The following is a 25,884-nucleotide window of genomic DNA, read 5'->3' on the forward strand; positions in this document are numbered from 1 at the left end:
TAGGTTTGTGTTTTATCTTGGTAAAATGTGAATGTAGGTAGGTTGTCTGCCTTGGTATTTCTCAGGATATCATTCTCACCTTTTACTTTGTCTTGTTCTTTACAGTTCTGAAAAATAAAATAACATTTCTGTTAATTACATATGACAGGTAGCCTGATTTTATAAGACACGTTTTTGGTCTCACGTAAGTTAATTAGGATCAGAATATTTACTCTTAGATCACTGAAACAGGTAATATAAAAGGCTTCACAGCTTTTTTCCACTTGTTGGTCACATATCTCACTTTGTATTATCCATAGCTAAAAAAAAAAATCTTGACCTGAATATGACATTTAAATTATGCTTCAGACATAGCATTGCACAAACTTTTTTTTGGTGACTCAGGATTTTTTTGGTCAGAAACAGCTACCCCACATACAGAAAACAGAATTCTAGGATTTTTTGCCCACATTTTCCAAAATGATAGCAAACAGCAACTCCCGACTAAGCATTTAATTCAGATTTTCATTAGATTCTCATATTTGTTCAGTGCTTACAGCGTTTTTCAGCTGTTAAAAAATAAATAACAACAGAGCTCCTTTGTTTCTACAAAGTTTTATCCCAGCAGTATGCCTCTCAGTTCCTGTTGAGGAAACGTCGAGCAAATTCTTTTATGGAAGAAAGTAAGAAGGGAAATCTAGAAAGAGAGTGCATTGAAGAATTATGCAATAAGGAAGAAGCCAGGGAAATCTTTGAAAATAATCCTGAAACTGTAAGTATCTGATGAATATCTATGAGGTAGATAGTAGTTCTTTGCAGAGGGAAAGTTAGAAGTCCGTAGAATTCACACTGCAAAGCTAAAAGAACCCCACTATGCAGACCAAGAACCGGTTTGAAATTCTTTTGTGTAAAAAACATGCACAATTAATAATGAAGACTGTATAAGCAAAGAGAATAGTTGAGTAGTTATTATTTTAATTCCCAGTATGGATCACCAGTTTTAGACCACAGTTGTCTGCAAGCATTCCACGTGGGGAAACTGTTGGCTTCAATTAAAATTTTACGCAGAGGATGCGTGGCAGTGCAGCCCTTTTAATGAAGGGATTGGACATACTACTGTGAGCTTTTTTTCCTAGTGAAGAGAACTCTGTTCCTCAGTTTGTTCCCACTGCACATTATTTAGTATTAGGTATATTTTATTCAACTTTTTTTTTTTATTCAACGTCTTGTTTTTAAAAATTTCTGGTCTAGTAACAGTTTTCACGTTATTTGGAATGAATTGCATATGAGATGTTCAACCTATGCCAGGGTTTTTGTTTATTTTAGGCTGAAAAAGGGAAATGAAGGAGGCTGCTCTGCATCCAATAGCAACATTGGGCAAGATCGTCCCATTTAAAGAGACAATTTTCAAAGTAATTTTGACACCCAATTCATTTTCATTACTTTCACTTTGAAAGTGTCCAATTCAGTGCAGTATCTTAATCTCTCCAATGTGTCTTGTGTTTATTAAATCATCTGCTGTCTTACCCTAAACAACAGTGATGCAGAAAACTTCGTCTATATTCTATGAGTCAAAGTGACTTTTTCTTTTTTGCTTCTTTTGTAGTTAACAAAATATATAGTACCAATATATTTTTTGGTACAGAATATAGTACCAATATATTTTAGAACATATTCAGTGATATATTTTGCTGTAATTCTATCTACCTTAATTTTTCTTACTCTTTATTTTTCTTTTCTTTCTGCAGGAGTATTTTTATCCCAAATATTTAAGTAAGTACAAAAAATCTGAACATCTCTAGTATATCATTCACTGGTCTTCTTATTTGGCTAATACTAGTTTAGTTATTCTGCTCATAGCGCTTGAATGATTTCCATGCTGGTTGTAATGTGTAGTAGCTCATAGGCGGTTCTGTGTGCTTAGATCCTAGCAGAGGCTCTCAGAAGGTTGGTCTGTGATCAGCTGTCCTTAATATGCCCAGACAAGTTTTCTAATTCAGGCTGTGAGAACACAGTCTTTGAAGATGCTATGCATAAGCTGTTGTAATTTCAGTCTAAATGAGTGTTTGTATCATAAGCAGATTGTGTGGGTTTGCATTTGCAGGCTGCCTTGCCTCCCATCGAGCAGGGATTTTCAGGGTTACAGCAGTTACTCCAGATTCTCCAGCTGACCTGAGGGCTTGTGTCAACGGTAAGTGCTGCTGTTACTTTACCTAATGCATTCAGATCTAAGAACACATGCGTATGTGGCTAGAAAGCAGTTCACATAGGCAGGAGAAGAGACAAATCTCCATTTAACGCAGGCAAACTCAATAATCTAAACCAGAAATTGACAAAAAATATTAGGTGAGACATAGCATTTTCAGAGCAAGCTGTGTAAGTGACTTTTTAACTTTATAAAGCATGCTGGAAAGTAAACATAATTAACAGCAAAATGGAAGGCAGAATTCTTCTAGAAACATAGAAATATCCTACACCAACCCACTGATGCTCCCTAGTATGTCCTCTGTACTCTACCATGTTTTTAATAGTTATGCCTGACTCTTTGCATCTAGCAAGTCCTGTTCTGTCAGTTAAGGGAAGAGACCATCTGGTTAATTTTCCTTTCTACCACTCTTTGGCCCATAGTTACACTGTAGCCCTTCATGAAGTGGATGACATTACCAGATGAAAAATTCAAATATTAGCTGGAAGACATAGTCATTGACTCCAGACACAAGAAGGTCACAAAGCATGAAACTTGTGATGTTGCTGAAATATTTTATTTTCTATGCCTATACATTGATAAGTCCAGTGTGAATTGTGTATTTTTCTAGTACCATATGCTCTACTTGTCACAGTAGAAACTTCTCTCTAAACCTCTTAAACTTTTACAGCCCAGTTACATCAAAGAAGCTTTCACTTAGTTTGAATAGGAATACTTATCCTTAACCGTCTGACACTCTTTTTCTTATTGAAAGCAACAGAAGGCAAAAAAACCCCTTAATAATTACAGTGCACATGGTCATGGGTGAACATATTTTCCAGATCACTTGGCCAACGTGACTGCTGTCACAAACTAAAATGTACTCCCATTCATATCACTCTTTCTCACTCTCATTAGAGGTCCTGGGCGGAAAGAATTTAGCAGAGTTGTGTGAATGTGCAGTGTTTCTGTATTACCCAGTGAAAACAGCTAGTTTAGTTGATAGTCATTGTATTTCTCCATTTGGGTTCACATTATAAAATCAAATTAAATAAACTGTTACTATTGGTCAGTTACCGGGATAAAGAAGAAGTAAAGTGAGTATGCATAAAGTTTTCAAGTGTTTCTAAGGCTCAAATGTTCAATGAATTTATGCACATTTCCACTGCTGAGAAAGTGGAATTTAAAATTCCCATTAGAACTACATAACATTTTTTTAAAATGTGTTTTCATTGAGACAAAGATTTTGTGATACTGATATCAACATTTTTTTTTAATTTTAAAAGTTTTGTCTTTCTGAACTTATCAATCCAAATTGTTTTGATATTATCAAAATGAAAATCCAATTTTCCTAATGAGAAATAATTAAATGATTGTAGGAATTAGTTTATAATAATACAGTAACTAGTTTGAATCTCAAGCTGAAAAAAATCAAGGAATAAAAATAACAATGCAAACAGAATTGAAAAATTATATCATTGTTTTCAGATTTGTCCAAATGACTGATTTCAGAACACAAATGAACACACATTTTAAAGACACATATTTCTCGATAAACAGTTACAAAAATCTGTGAATATATTGACTTTTTAATCCCCATCTAGAAAGGAAAAGGAAAATTTTCACCGGAATAGAAGACCCTTTCTCATACTTTTCTATTCCAAGCAGGTATCTAAGCTGCATCTTTATGTCCCTAAACATCTGTATCCCATAAATCTGCATACTTAATTGCTTTTGAAAATAAACACTTAAAAAATCCCTGCATTTACATCTATCCAGCTCACCATGACACATCTGATGGGTACCAAAGCCTCTGAGTCACAGAGGATACAGTTACCACAACGCATTTCTTGCCACCTACTCTTTCTGTTGCAGGTGGAGTATATCTTCTGATATTTGGTTGTTGTCACAAATGTTTATCAAAAAGCATTGCTGGGTAGTAGGTCAGAAGGCACTGTGAACTGGGAAAAGAGGAACACTAGGCCCGCTTTTAGAACAAATGGCTGCTACATTACTCTTCCTGTAGTGGCATCTTAATCATTCATTTGTGGACATAACCTCTTTGTCCATCCAGTCCTATCCATCTTTTCCTGTCTTCTTCTTCTAGTGTATTTCACCAGTTCTCCTTTTTTCATTCATTGGTTTCCTCAGTTCCCTTGCCCTTTATATCCTTAATTCACCTCATTCCATCTCCTCATGTTTCATGCTGCCAACCCAACCCATCTTCTCTCAGTTCAGACTCTCACAAGCCCTCACTGCCTTTTGCTTAGAAACATTTAGTCAAGTTTGTTCCCCAGTTGCACACTCTGAGGGTGCCTTCCACATCTATCACATATGAAGTGCTTTGCTCATACCAACCTTACTTCACACACTTGTTCCTGGACCTACAAAAGCAGTAAATAATCAAAAAAGAGAAAAAAAATGTAGGGAGTTCTAGAACTTACATTTGGAGATTGCTATGAAGGATCCATACATAAACCCCATTCCTTTTATTTCTTCTGTACAATTTCTTCTGTCAGTCTGCAACTGGAGTCCCTTGGTCTGCACTATGAATACTACATGACATGCAGCACCTATTCTAGATGTGCGCTGTAGTTTTGGAGCTTGGCTGGCCTCTGGGCTTTTGGATTTACTTGCAGCAGAATTTAATTAGAAGTAGATTTAATTGACAAATATACTAACACAGATTTTGTTAAGCTTTCTTAGTCACAGAAGGCTAAACTTATAATTCTGTGGGGCTCAGTTCTTTAGTTCCTTTGAGTGAAGTAAGAAACATTTAAGATATCCAGTGAGGCCTTATGTACAGAATTTTAGCAAGTTTCAGTCTTCAGGAACACTTGCCTTTTATTCCACTTTTTTGAATCTGAACATCACTAAATGCTTTCTTCTTTTCATTCTGCTATCTGTTTTTTAGGATGCTACTTTTTTTTTAAAAGCATGCCTCAGAATGACATTCCAGAGCTTTACAAGAACATAACTTTAAAGTAGAAACAATGTATTTGTCATGTTTGGAGGCCTGCAGATAAATAATCCAGAAGCTACCAGCATATTCAAGAGACACAAATAGAATGATGCCTTATGTGGTATGCTGATGTAAGGTTATGAAAATGGTGGCAAAAGTTAAAAGGACTTTATGTATTTTGGTTAGAGAAAAAAAGGCAGTGAATTCTGTGTTCTCTGCCCCAATCTATGTATTTTGAGCCTTGCTTTCTGAGATCTTGCTAGCACGTATAAAGAGTCTTCAGTCGCTCTTTATGATGCAAATTTGTTTGTCATTGATTTATAAGAGGTGACAGTATTAGACACCGATGTATCCAGTCTACCCGCAGGACCTGGACAGCCAAGGCGACCTGAGGTGTTAGTTTCTCTGTAAATGTGACCTTCCTTGAACAGAGAAACTGATCTCTGTAATCTTGAATTCTTGGTATTCTTGAAACATTGTTACTTCTAGTGAAATTTGTGGTAATATGATGGCACAGAGCACTGTTCTTTAAAAAGTGAAGTACATCCTTAAAAGGTAATGAAAATAGTATCAAGTCTGTGTTTGGTCACATCTTGCAGGGATTGACATGTCTTAGTGAGGAGTCATTTGTTTTCTAGTTGTTTTCCGTCTGAAAACAGAAAAAGTACTGGTGGCTTTGTTTTTTCTCAATCACTTGCAAATTCTTGCTGACAGAATTAGTAGCAAGGTGGTTGTATGGGTACTTAATGTTATGCATTAAACCCTTTCCTTTTTCATGAAAGGTACCTGTGGGAAGAGAAGAAGGAAGACTAAACTGATCCTTGAGAAAAAAAAGACAAACAGATAACAAGTATTCCCAATGTTTTCCATCCCACAGAAATCTCAAATCAGTGTAGCCCTCTGCCATGCCATAAAGATGGATATAAGGATTGCATAGATGGACAAGCCAAATATACATGTGTCTGTAAATCAGGATGGCAAGGAGAGAAATGTGAAGAAGGTATAGTCTCTAATCTCATTATGATGTTAGCTCTCAGGAACACTGTTATAGTTCTGCTATTATTGAATAGTATCAGATCTTTAAGTATACTACCCTCACACAGTTGGTCAATGAATGCCTTCCCCTCAGCAGAGATTTTTATTTTGTTTTCCTTCTAGATATAAATGAATGTGAAGACATAAATGGAGGTTGTAGCCAACGCTGTTCTAATTTACCTGGAAGCTACCGTTGTTTATGTGAAGACGGCTACTTCATGCATTCAAATAAACGGGATTGCGGAGGTAGGAAGTGAGACTTAAGGAGAACATCATTACATGACAGTACATTGCCTGTTGACTAGAGAGGGGAAGGAATTTAGTCCAGTAGTTCCATAAATGCTCTAAGTCAGCAGAAGCTTGCATTGCCTCTGAAAGATGCAGTCCTGCATCAGCTTGGCTACTCGTTCCACCTGCAGCCTTACACCACTGCAAGCATTTGGGCAACCGTATAGTGAACCAGATCGAGGAACTGAGGTGGGTTGAAACCAATTCAGGAAAAAAAAAAAAAAGAACTAAAAAAAAAAGAAAGAGTCTATAGATTAGATTTTGCTTTATTACTAGAGCTCCATAAAGCTTGTTTTGATCACTAACCAGTTTCACATACCTTTTAAGCATGCTGAAACAAGAATCTAGAGTGGTGCAATCAGCTAATATTGTTACCACGGAAATCCTGCCTGGTAAACACTGGTTTAGGCTGAATCACTCCTAATTAGTGATGCTGCTCTTTTGGGAGTTTGAAGTTCATTAGAGAAGAAACTATTAATGAATCTGAAAATGCTCTTAGTGGAGAGAAAGATTTGTCTTTTATTCACCCAGCATAATTTTTTTTCTGTACATGCTTGTGTCTGTTATTGTTGGCCATGACCTACGTGCTTCATTCCATTCCAGAAAAAGACTATGTATTGACATAATTAGCAATTCTTACTGCATAGTTAGAAAAAAATACTACCTCATTCCATTTTAATGTCATATTTTATTGCTGAACTATGACAACAGTTTTGGTTAATGTCAAATAATTTAAGAGGACGTACTTGAGGGCCATCTCCCACTGTCACGTCCCTTAGTCTGTATATTATCGTGAATGAATAATTTCCAAAGAAATTCCAGAAGAACAGAAGATTGCTGTTTTGTCAAAAAGGGCAAGCAGATAAGTTGGCTAGAATCTCTGTAATTCTTGGAAAGATACTGGAAAAGCTGGTTAAAAAATAATCAAAAGATAAAAATACACTAATATACCTTAGTACCTAGAGTACTAGTTTGGTCATTTGATAAAGCAGATTTAAGTGTTTCATTACATCCAACTACAGAATTATACATGTAGGAATTCGGAGTACACACAGTAACTGTAGAAAAGTAGGCCAAATTCAGGACAGCTTTGACTTAAAAAATGTTTTGGAAGTCCTAGCAAGCTGGTGCCAGAATCTATTCTCCCTGTGCAGCACCATTTCCACAACTACTACAAAACCACAGAGAAAACTAGAATGATCCCTGCACATACAAGTGGGAATTGAAGTACCACCAGGGATCTGATATTTTTCTGTCTACAAGACATTTAGTAAGATTGATACTATATGCTGCATCCAGTTGTCACATCTGCATTTTGAAAATGACATTGAAAAATTGGAAACAACATAGAAGATAGACACAAAAATGGTTTGAGGGATGGAGAGACAGCAAGGGACTTGAACACCTGTCAGCATAGCCAATTAAAAGACGATTGTGACATGAATTGATTGTAGCATGTAAGAAACTCTGATAGGATTATCTCTTGTCTTGCTGGATGTCTTTTTCTAAGATAGGATTTTATTATGCAGTCTGGTTTAGCTTATAGGAAATCTGCAGACTCTTTCTCTCTATGCCTTCCTGGAAGTGCATCCCTTTTCCTGTTATGCACAGAACACATGAGAGCATGAGAAAGGTAGGCAGGCAGAGAATTCATTTTTCACTGAGGGCATGCAGAAGTACCTTTTAGAGACCTCTGGAAATCTTTATGGCTATAGCTATAGTCTGCTATGAAAGCATGGTAGACCTAGCAAGAAAAAGCCAGTTTGCCAGCCTCACTCAGTTTGCACAGTTTTGGATAGGGTTCAGAAGAAAATGGTGCACAAGAGACAAGTTTAATAACTTGTTTGTATTTCCAGATATAAATGAATGTGTGTTACATCCGAATATCTGTGGGACAGCCATCTGTAAAAACACCCTGGGGAAATATGAATGTGAATGTGCAGAAGGCTACACATATAATTCAACTTCCAAGAACTGTGAAGGTAGGCCTTTCTCCTCCCCCGCTCCCTGACTTTTTTCTTTTTTTAATCCACTGCTATACCAAACTCCAGCATCTCATCTAGTGGTGTACTTATTAATCTTCATACTGTTTATTACAATATGACTCAATTGTTTGTTCTTTCAGAGGTTCAGTCAGGCTATATTACATGTAGTGTATACAGTTGCAATGACTTACTCCCAGACTTTGGAGGGTTTTACAGTATACTTGGGTGTTCTGCTTTTTGCCAGATAACTTTCTCAGTTCATGGGACCTCTCCTGTCCCACTGTAGAGAGGACTTTCTGTCAAAGCTCTCAAACCAGCTAGCATATTTCTTTCAGATAACTTGGAGCAAAGTGTTGAGGATCTGCACATTAGTAGAGTGTCTTGTGCCTTGTTTTTAAGCATCATTACAGTTATAAGGATGGAATATTTGATATCAATCAGTTCAATATATATCCCTAACTCAAGACAAGCTATAGCAAAAGCAATTAAAAGTACTTATTTGGCAATTCCAAACTGGGCAAGACGGTTAGGAAGATTTATAAAGAGATAATCACCAGAAATGAAAACCGTACTTAAAAACTTTAAAAACTTGTCTTTATCCATCTGATAGGCTGTTTAGGTGCTTATTTAGTTCTCATGGCCAGGGGCGCAGTCTCTGTCCTTTATATGTCCTTAGATCTCAGATATTGGAAAGAGCTTTTCACTGGGGTCATTGAATTCCATTTAAAATAACATCCGTCTAATCCTTCCTCAGGGTATCTAGTTATGCTAGAAAATGACAGTGTTAGAGTGAGCTGATCTCCATTCTAGGCTGGAAATGGCAGCATGGCAGTTGTGTAGAAGATTTTTTATAAAGACCCCACATTTAAAATAAAAATGTTCTTAAATGTCCAGAAAAGGACCTATGAAAAAAGGAGCTGCACCAAAAGAATCTTTCCTCAGGACTATTCTTTTCTGAATTGAAAATCTGGAAGAAAGAATTTCAAAACAAAGTTCTGTAACAATTATAGTAAAATTGAGAAGTACTGACAGCTAGCAGTAAAGCAGCAAGAAGCCATTCATACACAGACCATCATAAAATAACTTTTTCAAGTATTGAAAGTATTTGTGTAATTTTCCTAGAATGTATTTTATTTCTCTCTACTTGTTAAAGTTTCTGTTTAGTACACACATCAGAAATTAAATTTCAGTTGTAGAAGCGATATATAAGCTCTTAGAGTTTTACTATGAAGAGGAATTTTCTACATTGCCATTTTAAGAAAAATACATCTGTGACTGATTTTTAAATGCTGCCTTTATGTTATTGCTCAAAAGGACACAAAACTAGCTTCTTGCTGGCTACGAATCTTTTGCTCCATGGCTTTTTGTGCAGCTTTTTTGTGACAAAGCTTTACATAGTGGCAATGATGACATATTCAGATGTCTGCTCCTTGTCCAGTTACTACGGGATTAAAATGTTACTGACAATTTTGCGTCCCTGCGTGCACTGAAATGAGAAAAACTTCACAGTCATTAATCTAATTCTCGCTCCTCTTAGTCCTTTTTGCAGATACATGGGTTGCATCAAATTGAATTTAAGTATTGTTTTTCTTCTGAAACATGGATTCCGGAAGGTTGCAAGATGAGGACATTAAAACAAGCAAAGTCTTACCTCCTAGAAGGAGGATTACACTGCTAAGCTTTTAGACCTTGTTGTAACCACATTAAATGAGTCACCAAATCCTGTCTAAGGACAGGATTGTGCAGACTGACAGGAATGTAGCCTTACAGAAATACTAAATGACATTAGCTTTTCATTGTCATATTGCGTGTAGGTGGCCAAATTAAATTATGCTTATTAGAAAAATCAAATTTACATACATTTATGCACAACTATCTCTGTGATGACAGATACAATTAGAGTGGAATAGAAGAGAGAGAGTTTGGGGTTTTTTTTCCTTACCCATTCCTAGGAGAATGTTGCTACAGTTTGTCATCCCCACCTTTTGGGAGACACTATCAGTGGAAGATACCTGTACAGTCCAGTCTTTGTTTCATAGAAGCCATGCAATTTTGTATGCAGAGTTTCATTACCTTCTTCTCACCACCTTTGCAATTTCAAACACCTTGCCAAAAGAAGGGGTAGTGGGAATGAGTAAGTATGCTTATTGTGCTAGAGGGGTCTGTCTTGCAGTCAGTACTGAGGGGACAAACCAAGCTGAACCGGTATTTTAAAGAATGACCTAAGTTTTGGCATGTCTTTCCCCATATTCTTCCTTCTCTGAAGGGGGAAATTCTCTTAAAAAAGTGACTGAACCAGTTAATCAAACAGCACAGAGTATGTCTGTATTTCAGGTATTAGTCCCTCCCTAGCACTAGTGTGAAAGTTTGAGACAAGGAATCAGGGTTTCCCCTTCCCACATGAATTGTTTAACACACAAAAAATCCTGCCTACCTTCATCCATGCTCTGGGGAAATCACCATATTTCCCTAGTGTTATATAGAGTAGCTCCCTTCCAGGACATGGTATGCAGCTCTTTTGTGGCTGATTTTATCATAGCTTAGCAACTTACCTGAAGCAAGCTATTTTAGCTTTCCACTGAAAGCAGCTGTATAAACCCAGGATGCTGCTCAGGTTCATGGGTTTGTGCAAATAGCTTCTACTGACTGCTTTATGATGTGGGATTGACATTTGGACAGATCTGTGGGAAGCCTTTGAAAGAGCTCAAACAAACATGCAAAGATGCTGACTACAGCTTGGAAGAAAAAAAAGCAGGATAGTTATAGCATAAATGATTAAAACAAACCTCCAGAAAACTTGGTCCCCTCCAGCCTGTGCATGTCAGCATTTCTGTAGCAGGACAATTAACTACGCATGGGGAGATCCTGCCATTTGAACTAATCAGGGATTCCAGAATGTCTGCTGAGGAAGGAGACTTCATGCCTATCCAAGAAGCTTGCCTGTCCCTCTGCTGCTATAGTACACTCTGGAGGGATACCTTACCCTTGAGCAGTAGGTTCAATTTTGGGTAATGGAAATTTACACCCCTACAAGACTGGTGCAAATCTCTGAGTAATTGATTTAATGATAGATATTCATCTCCCGAACTGTGTGATAAGCTTTCATAATAACTTCATAAGTCTTTGTTTGTCTGCAGGCCGGGGCCTGAAGAACGTGCTCAAAATTAACTACTGCTTTCAGAGAATTCAGCACTCAGATTTACTGTAGTGCTACTGGTTACCCAGTGCTTGTAGTTTTACTTTTGTACTGCTAGGCATTCACGTACTGGAAGGGGTACAGGATCTTTCACAGAGAACAATGACTCATAAAGTGTCTACACAGAGTCATGCTCCTCTGGGAAGTGCATGGGAAACGAGGTGCTTCTCGGAGTCTCTCTACTCCAATTGCTATTGGGAGGTTTTAGATTTTTTATTTCCTTTTACATCTCCACAGTGAAGCGGGCTATAGGCTTGGGTGTTTGGGGTTGTTTGGGTTTTTTTTTTTCTTCTCTCTATGCGCTTAGGCCTAGATCAATTTCTTGGCCTTTTCAGATCCCAAAATGATCATAACTAGAAGGAGTTTTTTTTGTTTTTTTTTTTTCCCCCCAAAACCGGTGGGATAGGAAAGGACACAGAAAGTGTTCTTTTCACCCATGGCACACTGTGGCTAGGCTACATTTTGGATTTTGTCATTGCCTCATTTACATGTTAGCCAGGATGCACAAACAACAGTGACAGAAGCAGCTTCATGTTGTAACACATCATCTTGTAGTCTTAGTTTTAATTAGACATCAGATTGCCAGTCCCCAGAAATTATTAGGAAGTGACTTTCCCAGCAGAACCCCTTTCACCAAGCTGAGCTTGCAATCTACTGGGTTAGAGAACCCTCATCAAGACCATAAACAGTTTAATGATTTCTAAATGGAAAGGAGTACACATGCCAAACAAAAGAGTAAGAGGTAATCTAGTTGTAGCTGGAAGAAATGCATCAGTAAATTATTTCATAACAACTGATGAAATCCTGCCATGTGACTAATGCCCAAGCATTGTCTCCAAAGCATATGGAAAAAAGTTTGAATAAGACTCCAAAATAAACACTTAGATATTCCAACCCACCCTTGCACCTTACTGCCCTAAGTGACAGAGACCAAAATGAATGAAATAAATAGTAATTAAACCGTGAGTAGGGGGGTGGTAATTTACAGTTGCAAGGAGTCTGCACATGTGTGCATACATATATACATTCAGAGTTACACTTTTTAACAGGACAGCTTTCTCAAATCTGAGCAAGGATAAAACTCTTAACACTAGCAAACATTCATCTCTGAAGGGACTGTAATTTCAGACACAGTCACAATTTAATTTATGTGCTCATTATTTAAAACTAGATCGATTTATGAGGATGCAACACAGAAAACATCTGCAAAATGTCAGATCAACGTGAAGAAACACCCAGTACTGTTTTTCTATATTAAAAATTCTCTTTACTCACTTAGCTGACATTTTGGATGGATGAAGCAGTTGAAGGAGTAGAGGGAAGCAGAAGAATCTCCTACATAACCTTTTCTGCAGCTATGAACCCAAGACCAGTTAGAACTTGAACAATCCAAAAAGCCAGTCATCAACTCTCCACTTATATTTTAGGAACTGTCTTCCAATATCAAATCTTTTCCCCAGAACAGGAAAACAAGCTGGCAATGCTTGCTTGTCAAAGGCTTGAGGTCTTCCATGTGTCTTTATAACCCAGCGTATCCTCAGAGAACCCTCCTGGGACAGGCAGTGGAACTGTGTACAGAGCAGTTGGTTCAAGCTCATTGTTTATAGAAGTACCATGACAGTAATGCAGAGAACTCCCATTAAGAACCTTGTTTCTTTTCCCATCCCTCACCCTCTTCCAGGGGAGAGAGCTCTTCTGGTGAAATGGAAGCAAGGCGGTGGTGGAGCTGGCTGTAGAATGCTAATGCCATGTTGAATTTTACACAGCTTGAATATACTACAGATATCTGTATTGCATCCTGTGCCTTTCAACAGAATGCCCAAGACACTTGACAGGCTTCTAGCATACAGTGCAATCATTCTTAAACTGGTTAAGCTAGCTCAAAACGGCACTGAAACTCTTTCCAAAAAAAGTGGGGGAGGAAAACCTCACTGTTGTATTCCATCAGCCCGCTACACAGCAGATGGTTCTCAGCTTGGCAGAGCAGAGGTAAGCAACCATTCTGGAGCTAATAGAAGTGACTCAGAAGAGTCCTCAGTAGTTCATGCAAAGAGTGAACATGAAAGTTGGTATCACACAGACCAGCCTATGTAAAGGGCCATCCAGCTTCTGAAGATCAGAGGGTAGAATGGGAGATGAGTGGAAGGAGGTAGAAATTATGCAAACATGAGCACAAGACTGTATTTGAATCCTGTAGCTTACACAGCCACACATCAGACTGCAATGTCAGCAGGAAGACTGACACAGCATGTGACTAGATCTTGAGCAGAACTTTGGTTCTGGCTGTATTAGCTGCAGTACAGAACAGTACAGCTTTTTCTTCTGGTAAGATCACATACGAAGGAGTGTAAGCCTGAGCACAGAGCCCTTGCAGTGATGACTTACGGCAAAGGTGAGGAAGAGAAGACATTTTAGTAATAGGAAACTCTTCAGCCGAACATTGAAACCAGTTTCCTCAACCTATTCATGAACTGTTGGCCATTTTAATGCTAGTACTTGACGGTAAAATAACTTGCCCAGGATTATTAACTGCAGCAGAGGTAGAAATCAGAGTAGCATCCACAAGCTGTTCAACATAGTAGCATGTTTTGGACAAGAGATTATGCACGGTCACTACAAAGTAACAGTTTCTCCAGTAAGGTTTTGGTGTGGGTTTGTTGTTTTTTTTTTCCTTGGGTTTGGGTTTTTTTTTTCCTTTTTGTCTCTCCTCCCGCAAGCAACAGAAAAAAAGTATTTTAATCTTTAAAAGAAACCCTAGCATAGTATAAAACAGATTTTTTTAAATGCACACACTGGCACAAAATTGATTATTCCCACTAGAAGGGCCATTTCTTTCAAAATAAGTATTGCAGTTTCTTTAATGTGAGGCCCAAAATCACCCTCATTAGAGTATCTTATCCAGGAGTGATTTTGTTTGTTTCTGTATTGGAAATGTAACAGTTACATTGACCTTTTACACAGCCTTTCATTGCTAGATTATTTATTGTGTACAGCCTACTAAACAGAAAATGAAGTTCCTTTAGTTAGTTTAGCTTATTAGCAGCTCAAATCAGATTGGTGTCCACAAATAGATGCTGTCTGAAACTTATTTATGAGATTATTGTATGTTATTTTAAAAAGTATTTTGCTCTGAGATTATTTTGGTTTTATGAGAATAAAGCACATCCTTTCTCTACATACTTGCCATATATACTCTTAATACTCTAAGTTCTTATGACATCTTATAGGGAAAGGAAGAGATCTGGCCCAGAATGGCATTTCTGCCATAAATGGTAGTGATTTATTGAGCTCTCTTTCACTAATTCAGCCACCTTACAGCAGCTTCTTACTGCCTCACAAATCAGACCAGGTTTTCCCCAGCTCTGCATACAAGACCTCTATGAAATTACTACGTCTTGTACACCCAGCAGATAATTCTGGATTGTAAATTTTGCATAGGAGACATCCATTAGCATTAGTTTAGCTTAGCAGCAGCCACCTATTGGATTCATGTTATGCCAGAGAACCCATCTTGTCCGTTATTCCATTAATTTATTGTGTTAGTTTTCAGTCTGTGCCATGAATAATCTGAATAAATCTTTCTGTATGCTTCCATTTCTCCTAGATATTGATGAATGTGCTGAAAATGTTTGTGCTCAACTCTGTGTAAACTCTCCAGGAAGTTATAGCTGCTATTGTGATGGCAAGAAAGGATTCAAGCTCTCTAAGGACATGAAGAATTGTGAGGTAAAACTACACTATGTAAAATTCCATGCAGAAAATCATAATGTTGGATATTTCTTGATGACAGGAGAAGTTAGATTAAGGAAAATAGGAAGCTATTTGAGAACTAATTCAAAATTGCTGAGAAAGTGCTGGGGACTCTGAGCTGTGGTTTGGCTCACAAAGCAGACCCAGTAGGGATTTAGATGCCATTCAGTTCATGCGTGCTCATTTACAGGAATCCTGTCAAGGGAAGCTTGCCTTAGCCAGTCATCTTTATTCCCTGCTGCTACCAAAATAAGCCCCAGCCTTCTCCTATCAAACAAATAATCCCTCTTCAGCTTACTCAGAGCCAGAATACTCCATTTGTCCGTATGTTCCCAGATTTTCCTTAGACTGCACAAAAGTTTTCACTCACTCTTTCAGAATTACTCTATGCTTTGCCTGTTTGGGTTGAAAAAAATGGATTGTTTTCCACAGTTCTCATCTGCCATAGCTTAAGAAAAAGCACTTAGTAATACTTGCAAATTGAAGAACATCTCGCAGCCAAAATTGGCTGTTCTTGGTCAGTTTGAAAATTTACATTTCTTAGTAGCAGAAAGTTTGAATCTCTGGAGAATCCCAGTTCAAGGATTTTCTTGTGAGTGGTTCTCTGTATATTTTGAAAGGTTCAGGCAGGCTGAGACTTGTTATGCTAAGTGAGTTCAGATAACTGCCAACAAAAAACCCCACCTCTAACAGTATAACAAAATTGGGCTTAAACTGTAGGAACAAGGTCTGACACAGGTTCTAGCATGTATGTATTAGATCTTGTTTGTACTTTCTGAAATTTAATATCTGAACAACACCTGCAGTCATTATATTTCATTTTGCTTATTCATGAAATAGGAGGAGCATCTTCTAGCCTCATTACATGTTATTTTCAATACTGTTGTTCAAAAGTGATTAACTATCTATCTGAAAGCTAGTTTCAGGCCTTTTAATTGGAAAAAAAAGTGTAATCAGCTGAAAATATGTGCAATCCGAAGACTAGTGACACTAGCAGACATAAAATGAAGTAGCCATAAAATTCAGGATGAACACCTCTGTATTTAATGAAACTGCTGCATCATGAATACAGAAGTCAGAGTTTGGGAACTGCGTTGTTAACTTTTACCAAAGCACAGCATGTCTTGAGAACAGAAAAGCCCTTCACACCTATTCGTGATTGTTCTGTAGGACTACTATACTGCCATCATACAGAAGATATTCAAGGGGTGTTTTGAGGGATAACTTTAGATCAAAGAGACTTTTAGGCTCCTACTAGTCAATGAAACAGGTGCTCTAAACCACATTCTGGAAGAGTCTTCCCACCTCTCTCCACATGCAGAGCCTAGTTCCCTGTACCAAAAGGAAATCCAAGTGCTTTACTTTTAAAACAAAACTGTAGATATTACTAATTATAACATCACAGTTTCAGAAGACAAAGAAGTCAACAATGCCTTAGAATGGATACCCGGCATTTGTTTACTGAATGTTTTACTAGTTCAAACTACACCACACATGAAATAGACATTATTCCTGGATATAAAAGTCTTTGTTTAAAACTTCAGGTAGGTGAATACCTGAAGGAATAAGCACCATTTTTTCCCCTCTCACTGCAACTGCACTTGGCTGACTGTGATTACTCACATTGACTTTGGCTAGAGCATTAGGATTAATCCCAGTTTTACATACTGTTGTGGGCCTTTCAGTTGCCACAAATACTTAGAACTTCTTTTACAGTCTTCCTGAGAATGTAGTCTTAAGAGCTTCATATCCCCATGTCCTGGTTTCAGCTGGGATAGAGTTAACTGTCTTCCTAGTAGCTGGTACAGTGCTGTGTTTTGAGTTCAGTATGTGAAAAATGTTGATAACACTGATGTTTTCAGTTGTTGCTCAGTAGTGTTTAGACTAAAGTCAAGGATTTTTCAGCTTCTCATGCCCAGCCAGTGAGAAAGCTGGAGGGGCACAAGAAGTTGGCACAGGACACAGCCAGGGCACCTGACCCAAACTGGCCAACGGGGTATTCCATACCATGTGACGTCCCATCTAGTATAGGAATGGGGAAGTGGGGGCAGGGATTCGCCGCTCGGGGACTGGCGGGGTGTCGGTCGGCGGGTGGTGAGCAATTGCACTGCGCATCATTTGTACATTCCAATCCTTTCATTATTTCTGTTGTCATTTTATTAGTGTTATCATTATCATTATTAGTTTCTTCTTTTTCTGTTCTATTAAACCGTTCTTATCTCAACCCACGGGTTTTGCTTCTTTTCCTGATTTTCTCCCCCATCCCACTGGGTGGGGGGGAGTGAGTGAGCGGCTGCGTGGTGTTTAGTTGCTGGCTGGGGTTAAACCACGACACCCCACTAACAGTTCTCAGAAATACTAATTCAGTGCTACTCCAGCAGTCATTGTGGTGTTGATTTCATCAGCATGCCTTTCCAGAGCTCAAATAGGACAAGTACATTCAAGGAACAGCCAGATAGAAACATTTTCTTTTAATCCATTACTTAATCCACTTGTAAAATGTTACTTTTTATTCCAGGTAAATGATTCTAGTAGTACTAGAGATTGTTCAGCTATGAGTAGTTGTACATCAATACTGATAAAGAAAATAAAAGGTGGGGTTTGTTTGGGTTTTTTTGTTTGTTTGTTTTGTTTTGTTTTATTATTATTAAATCTTCAAGGCACAGCTCTGGCCCCATTCCCTTCTAACACCTGATCAGGTTTAGATTCCAGACAACTTTAATAATGGAGCCTGGCAGGACCCTTGTAAGTGCGTGTCACAGGTCCCTGGTGAAAGAAAAGTGCCTGATGGAAGACTTGAATTCTTGATTCAAATACTAGATATTTAAATATTAGTTGCAATCCACCAGAACCGTGTTTCAACCTGAATTGTCCTCCAACAGCTTAAATAATGGACATTTCGAGCAAAAACAAAAATACACCCCTTCATTTGTACATAGGTATTCAAATTTAAAAAAAGAAGAAACAGAAAAAGAAAAAGAGAGGTAAGCCATTGCTTTAAAAAAAAGAAAAAAGGGACAGGCTAACAACAGGAGTTGCTTCATGAACGATCACAATGCACTAACAGCTTTTTTTATTCTCTACCATTTTCAGTCTGTTACTGCATGTATCCCACTGAACCTTGAAAAGAATTATGAACTGCTTTACCTGGCAGAGCAATTTATAGGAATTCCTGTTCTGTACTTAAAGTTTAAATTGCCAAATGTCACAAGGTAAGCATTTGCTATTAAGAAAAGTATGCACTGAAATTATGAACATTTGTTTCCATGAATTTTCTGAGGGTTTAGGGGTGCATTGCACGCACTAATTATGTCACCATCTCCCCACTGGTTAAGATACTTTTATATGAAGAATGAATTGACTTGGGTTCGTATGTATACTAGCACTTAGAGGAAGCTGGACTCATTTGAAAGTGGACAGACAAGAGTGTCTGGACTCAGTTTACAGCATCTTTTATTGGTTGTACCATGTCCTTGAGCCACCTCATCACAGCATCTTTTATTGGTTGTACCATGTCTTTGAGCCACCTCATATCTACAGACAGCAGCTCTTGTACATGGCAAAACTTTTAGTTCAGCAAAATACCTCAGAAACAGGTAGGAGTCATCAGCAGCTGTGTCCCATCCAAGAAACAGTGCACAGCTAGGGCAAGACATACACCACTGGCATTCAGATGTGATCATATCTATGAATAACAGAGTCCAGCCATTACAGTCCTGGTTACCAGTGCTGTTGTAGGGAGAGCTGTATAGACTGGAACAAAGAGTTCAAAGAGATCCAGACCTGAATGGGCAAAAAAGGAAGAGGATTGAGGGCAGTAAGTCCCATTGGTTTGTGGACAAGAGAGCAAAAAGATTGGTGCTTCCTCATGACAGAAGCTTACTCTTCCTCTGAAGGAAAGAGCAGGGGCTGGGTAAGGTAGGAGGCAGTGATACAGATACAGGAAGGCATTTAGAGTTCTCAACATAAAATTCAGATGTTATAGGAAGATAATTACAGGGTCTATTTATATATGGGAATGGCTTTCATTTGGATGTTGCTGCTAGTTCACTTCTGCTCTGGGTAGAAGCTGTGACGTGCTACACACATACTGCTGAGAAACAAAACCAGGCAGATGCTTCCCTCCCACCCCTGTGCTTCATTTCACAGGGTGTTCCAAGGACACCGATAGAGCGCTGTACCTTGTCTAGAGTGCTGTCTGTATGATTTACTTTACAGCTGTCAGAACAATTGCTAATAGTAGTGACCCCTTTATTACTCCTGGATTTCTTCGCTGTGGCAGCTGAAATTGCAGTGTTCCTTGACTTACTGACTGAACAATTTGAGGGTAACAGCAGCAGCAGCAGCTGTTGAGCTGGTGATCCCCAGAGCCTCAGAACCTTAGAGAAGGACATAAATATTGAGAACTTTTTCCTCTGCTGCTATTCCAAGTTGACCAGGCATTAATGCTCTCCTGGAAGACCTTTCTAAGATGATAAATGTTTGAAGCTATCTTCGTAGTCTCTGTAAATACAGAATGATTTTTCTGTGGGTCTGCATGAGAGACAATGACATCTAGTGGACAAAGAACAAGACTGAGAGTGAAAGCGACCCAAGTTGTTAATTACAGCTCCCTTACTTGTTCCTTTTGTTGTCTTCAGCAAATCCTAACTTCCAAATGCTTTGTTTTCTCCTTTCATCCTTAATCTAGTTTATCTAGTCCAAGAGTTCTAGGAGACAAGGACTGTTTTTCGCTATACTTGTACTCTCCCTCTTCCACTGTACAGGCGGGTACCATGTAAACCGTAATTCTGCTACATACACACATTCGACCAATTGCCAAGATCCAGGCAACAAATCCTCAAATTAGAGAATGACATGTAAGAGGCAGCAGTAACCAAAGCAAATTGCTAGGTTATAATTGTTGTAGCACAACACTTGGCAACCCTGTTGTACTGAAGCACATCATAGATCATGTATTTTTTCCGCATCACATTTCCATGAAACGCAATAGGAATATTACATCTATCTTTGTAGTCAAGGGGGTGTGATATCCTTCACACGTAAAGCTCATAGCAGATTTGGGAACTGAGCCAAGGCTCTTTCAAATCCCAGCTCAGGGTGCTAATCTCAAAACTTTTCACTGGATTCAGATGAACAAGGCTTACATTATTAGATTCTGCTTTTGACTAATTGTGTGCAAATATCACAACTGCTCAGATAGATACAGAGTTACCAAAAGGTTAGTATCTATGAACTTTTTTTTTTTTTTTACCCTATTAATGAGTTATCCTAGGCTACACAGTATTTCATGTTTCCTGTCTTCTTATTAAGATTCCTTCTTCACAACTCAGATTTACAGCAGAATTTGATTTCCGGACATATGATGCAGAGGGAGTTATACTATATGCAGAATCCCTTGACAATACAGCATGGATCTTGCTTGCTGTTCGTGATGGGAAGATTGAAATTCAATTCAAGAATGAGCTTGGAACAAAAGTTACCAGTGGAGGCAAAGCCATTAATGATGGACTATGGCATATAGTAAGCTGGGTTTTCTTTTCCCCTTTCCTTCCTTTAACCCACTATGGGAACATTCTGTCTTGATAAGTAAAGTAGGGAGAAACTAAACAACTATTAAAAAGGCTTAAAATGATGCCCTCAAATCCCAGATTTAAAAATCAACCAAGAAATCCACAAGAATGCCTTATATCTGGGAAATCGTGGCACCTGTTTATGATCAAGAAAGAGGTAACTACCACTAGCTGGCAACATAGGAATTATTCTTTGTAATCGTGAAAAAGGAAGCAGCAGAATATTAAAAAGTGTGATTGCATGGTCAAGCGCATAGTTACTTAATGCTTTGTCTAGAGAGCAAGTTTTACATTTGCTAGACCAGAAATCCATCTTATTCTTCAAGTTTGCATACCTAAGATGAAAGGCCTTGGTCACTTACACCACCTCTAAATCACACCAAATTATTAACGTCAGTTAGGTTTTGTTTGGTTGGTTTTAAAAGGGGGCAAGAGAAGCTAGGATTCTGCATAGACTTCCTGTTTCAGTTCAGTATAACTTCCTCGAGATTAAAAATCCACTTTGATGCCTAATAATATCAGGAGCAAGCGTTGAACCCATTTAGTCTACATCCCATCTGAAGATTGAATCCTCCGTAGCAGGTTGCAGTGACATGGACAACTGTATGCCAAACGTGGATTGGATATAGAGCAGTTGTAGAAATCAGCTTCTTGCAAACTCTATAGCGCATAAAGCAAACTAATCAGCTTCATGGGTTTTCCCAGGGGTAGGATGGGGGTGGAATGTAACATCATCCTCCTGTGGATGTCCATGGATATGGACAGTTGTCGTGATTCAAGTCTAAATATGCTGTAAATATTGACTGCATTAAAACTATTTTACAAGTTAGGTATTTAAAGAAACATTAGTAATGCTTCATACAGATATATGTAATTAGTATTTAAAATATTCTACATGTTTGTCTGTTTATATGTAATTATTTGTATTTAATTCTAGATATCGGTTGAAGAACTAGAACACAGCATCAGTGTAAAAATAGCTAAAGAAGCCGTGATGAGTATCAACAGCCCAGGAACTCTTTTTAAACAATCACAGGGTTTCTTGGAAACTAAGGTGTACATTGCAGGATTACCTCGCAAAGTGGGCAACACTCTTGTTAAACAGGTAACTAACATAGTAAGAGTAATGTTGATTAATGCCATTCTGTTATTTGTTTGGGTTTGTATTGTTTACTTAGTAGTCACAGAGGAAGGAAGAGTGGCATAGAATCCTTTTAGAAGATGAAAATCAGGTTATTAAACCACTGTTTTGAAAATAAACATGCATGAAGCTTTGTAGTCTGTCTTCAGTTAGGTTTCAGTTGAAAAAACACAGCACTTATGGTCTAATCTTTCAGGATTCTGTAGCCTGTTTCCTAATATAGCTTTAAGATTCCCTAAATCACCACCATTTCTGCTGCGAGAGCATTTCAGAATGATTCATGTTTCTGGTGCTGGCTTTTGCTAGGCTCTGAATAGGTACGGAATTCACTGTGCAGGCAGGCAGCACAATGAGCTTTCATTTTTATTAGGTTTTATAATAGCCCAGGCTAGACATGGCCCATGATTCTTTCAGTCTTCCATCCTCAACAGCTCTGTCTTACACTGGAGATGGGTACAGTCAAGTTGTTGCAACTATCTGCTTCACAGTCCAGGAGCCCTCAAACTAATTGGCAGTCTAAACAGAGAGGCAAAAAGTAACTGTACATTAGAGGCTGCACCTTTTTTTTTTTCTAATTAAATCCATTTTTGCTCAAAAGTGAAACAGAGAGAAAAAATATGAAGCAATACAACAACATCCCCTTACCCAATAGAAAGTAATTCCAGAAATTTCTTTGTACTTTGGCACAAGGAGATGAAACCTTGAACAAGGAACAGTGCTAGCGATCATTGTCTTTTGGCTACAGAAAAGCTGTTGTGACCTAAATGAAAGGACAGCATGAGCTTTAAAAATTGAAGCAATCTATTTTGTACAGATCACTGGCATCAAAATGGGAAACATTATTAAATCAGAAATACCTTTTGAAAGCTGAGGTACTAAATGCATGCCATTTGTTTTCTCCCAGCATCAGTACTGTAACCTATAGCACCAATAGGGCTATTATTGGCTACCCAGAAATAAGCTGATATGTAAAGTAATGCCTTATTAACATTTTTAAAACAACTTTGAATGCAAACACCTAGTGCTGTAATTCTTCTACAGATTAACCCTCGGCTAGATGGGTGCATTCGTGCCTGGAACCTGATGAATCAGGGACATTCCGGTGTAAAAGAAGTTATTCAAGAAAAACAAAGCAAACACTGTTTAATAGCAGTGGGGAGAGGATCCTTCTACCCTGGCACTGGAACAGCAACATTTCAGATAAACTATAGTAAGTATTTTTCTGTCTATTCCTTTATTTTTTGCTGGGCTGGTGATGGAACTGATGAATTGTTGAAAGGAAGAAAAAAAAAAACCACACACACTCAAACTAAACTATACACCACTGCATTCAGCAATGATTCCCCTAACTTCTGTCAGAAGTTTGCTTGAATGAGAATTCTGATCCCATTGGTGCAATCCATTTAATTTCTGAAGTGCTTGAGGTTGGGAAGTGTATTTTTTATTTGCAAAGGATGGGTGCTGTTGAACACATTTACTTTCCAAAGATCTAATTCTGACCCCTGTTCATCAATGGGAAAAGCTATCACATTACTGACAGAAAAAGAACACTGAGGACGGAGAAAAGGATCGCTGATAGTTTTGTGTATGCAATTGTGCTTTTAAATGAACATCCTACCTAGATGTTTTAGGTGCATCTCTTGCTCCTTCCTGAACCCAGAACTTTCTTGCCTGACCTCCTGCCCTAATTTCAAAATTTCCAGTCCAGAATCAACTTGTGCACACCCAAGAGCCCAAAACAAAACATCTCTTGAGCATCATCCCAAATCCAGTTTTCATTATGCTCTTCCCCATCGCAAATACTATGCTACCCTTCAGCCCTGCTCTTATCCCCAATCTTTTTCATCCCAGGACTTGCTATTGTTTCCCAGGCCTTTTCTTTAAATTCCCTAGCCTACTTCAAAAGATTTCTCCAGCTTTTTATATTCTATTCTTCCAACCAACTTATATCACGGTTTCATATGCCACTCAGATTTCCTTAACTTTCCTCCCATTCATTCACTAACACCCTGCTGCCATGACTCATCCTGACCTTTGTGTTTGGGGCTGCTGCCATGACTTCACCCCCTCTCCTTTCTGTTCTCACCCCCCCACCCCCAACACCGAGAGGCTGCCCACACCTACTGCTACCCTTCTATGAGCTATTATAGCCCGCTGTCTCCCTGCCCATTTGGCTTTGTGCAGGGATACAACCTCACCTCATATTTTAGGATTTCTGCTTCCTCAAGAAACTACTAGAAACTGAGAAACTACTAGATTTGACTTCGGGGGCGGGGAGAGAGAAAAGGCACTGGAAGAAAAGATACAAAGATCTCAAAACGTCAAATATTTCTTTAAACAGTAATTCTTATATTAGCTTCACTATGAATGCATTATATGAAATTATATTTGCACCATCTGCATATTTACTTTACGCACCTGCATATTCCCATTTTAATAGTGGAACTGCTTTGGAATGTAAAATTGTAGAATAACTGCCAATCTTCTACTAAATGGCAGCAATTTATGAGTAAATTAGGTTTTTGGGTTTAATCCTGAACTGACCTCTAATGAATGTGGCACGTATTCCACATTAGAATGGAGAAGGTAGCAAAAAAAAAAAAAAAGAAGTCCAATAAGCACAGAAGATTAGGGAAGATGCAGCATTAAAAGTTTTTTTTTTTTTAAAGACTCACAGTTCTTTCTGAAAATTCCAAAGTTCACTGTTTTTTCTGGAGATTAGTACTAATTTTTCCGCAGTGGGAGCAGACTAAATGCTAATTTTTAACACCATATTAGTTTTTCATTAGCAGATGGATTTATTAATTTCAATTATTCTTTTTAAAACAGATAATCTTGACAGTGCTGAAGATTGGCTAATAAATGTGACACTGACTATTCGCCCATCCACAGACACTGGTGTTATGTTTGCCTTGGTTTCTAATGAAACAGTGCCTCTTGCTTTGTCCATAGTGGACTCTAACTCCTCTGACTCACAGGTGATCTTACAATTATCATAGCAGCTGATACACATATACGTCACACCTCTTGTTTTTGTCTCACTTAACTTACTACTCCATTTGTGAAAAATCAAACTAAAAAAAAGCTACTCACGCTTACTTGCAGTGGAGCTGGTAGGCTGAATTAATATTTTGAAAAAGCACTTAGATCGTATAGCGATGTGCAGAAAATGTGTTACTCTTAATGATTGCTACAGCAGTGACTAAGCACTAACCGCTCTTGTGTCAGGCACTATCCATTACATCACATCTTCTTCAACCTTTCCTTCCAAATGCACAAAGCAGAAAGGGGAATATGGCAGAAGTAGAGTGATGATACTATAGTAATGGCATCATGTTACTTTCAATTTATGAACAGATCTTTTTGTCCTTAAGTTTCCATTTACATCTGTTTACGTCAGGCATCCTGAGAGAGCATGATTATACACTATGGCTAATCCATGCTTTTGCCTGAAATGAGAACCTATAGCGAACACTTTGTTACCTTTGAAACTGTAGCAGTACTCCTTTTGCCTGTAAGAGAAACAGGATTTCACCTCAGAACCATAGCCAAAGATTTTTTTACAGTGAACATTCTGACTTATAAATTTAAGAATATAAATGAATGGCATTCATCACCAAAGGTGATGATTATACAGCAATTTTAGTAACTTATCCAACTTAATGTACTAGTTTTTAAAATGTGGCTCTAACATTTCCTTTTCTTCTACTTCCAAATATAAAATGCATCAGAACTAAGTATAATTGTCTGTTAAAGTTATATGTGACATCTTTTGTGACCTACCATTCTT

General features: G+C 38.1%; 1 protein-coding gene and 1 long non-coding RNA gene across 3 annotated transcripts in view; both read left to right on the forward strand.

Moving 5' to 3' along the window:
* The window catches only part of PROS1 (protein S), a 35,776-nt gene that overhangs the window by 4,239 nt on the left and 5,653 nt on the right, over positions 1-25,884 (forward strand). For both annotated transcript variants that reach the window (XM_052794341.1, XM_052794343.1), the window contains exons 2-13: positions 594-751; positions 1,728-1,752; positions 2,084-2,170; positions 6,004-6,126; positions 6,285-6,407; positions 8,306-8,431; positions 15,235-15,356; positions 18,474-18,592; positions 20,714-20,903; positions 21,891-22,058; positions 23,136-23,304; positions 24,924-25,072. In XM_052794341.1, coding sequence (XP_052650301.1) covers positions 594-751; positions 1,728-1,752; positions 2,084-2,170; positions 6,004-6,126; positions 6,285-6,407; positions 8,306-8,431; positions 15,235-15,356; positions 18,474-18,592; positions 20,714-20,903; positions 21,891-22,058; positions 23,136-23,304; positions 24,924-25,072 — 1,559 coding nt within the window. The remainder of the gene's footprint in view (positions 1-593; positions 752-1,727; positions 1,753-2,083; positions 2,171-6,003; positions 6,127-6,284; positions 6,408-8,305; positions 8,432-15,234; positions 15,357-18,473; positions 18,593-20,713; positions 20,904-21,890; positions 22,059-23,135; positions 23,305-24,923; positions 25,073-25,884) is intronic.
* Positions 16,170-17,997, forward strand: LOC128144917 (uncharacterized). The gene is made up of 2 exons (XR_008236261.1): positions 16,170-17,142; positions 17,727-17,997. It is a non-coding gene; the product is annotated as an uncharacterized LOC128144917 (long non-coding RNA).

The sequence above is a fragment of the Harpia harpyja genome, chromosome 8 (assembly GCF_026419915.1).
Source record: "Harpia harpyja isolate bHarHar1 chromosome 8, bHarHar1 primary haplotype, whole genome shotgun sequence".
Lineage (NCBI taxonomy): Eukaryota > Metazoa > Chordata > Aves > Accipitriformes > Accipitridae > Harpia > Harpia harpyja.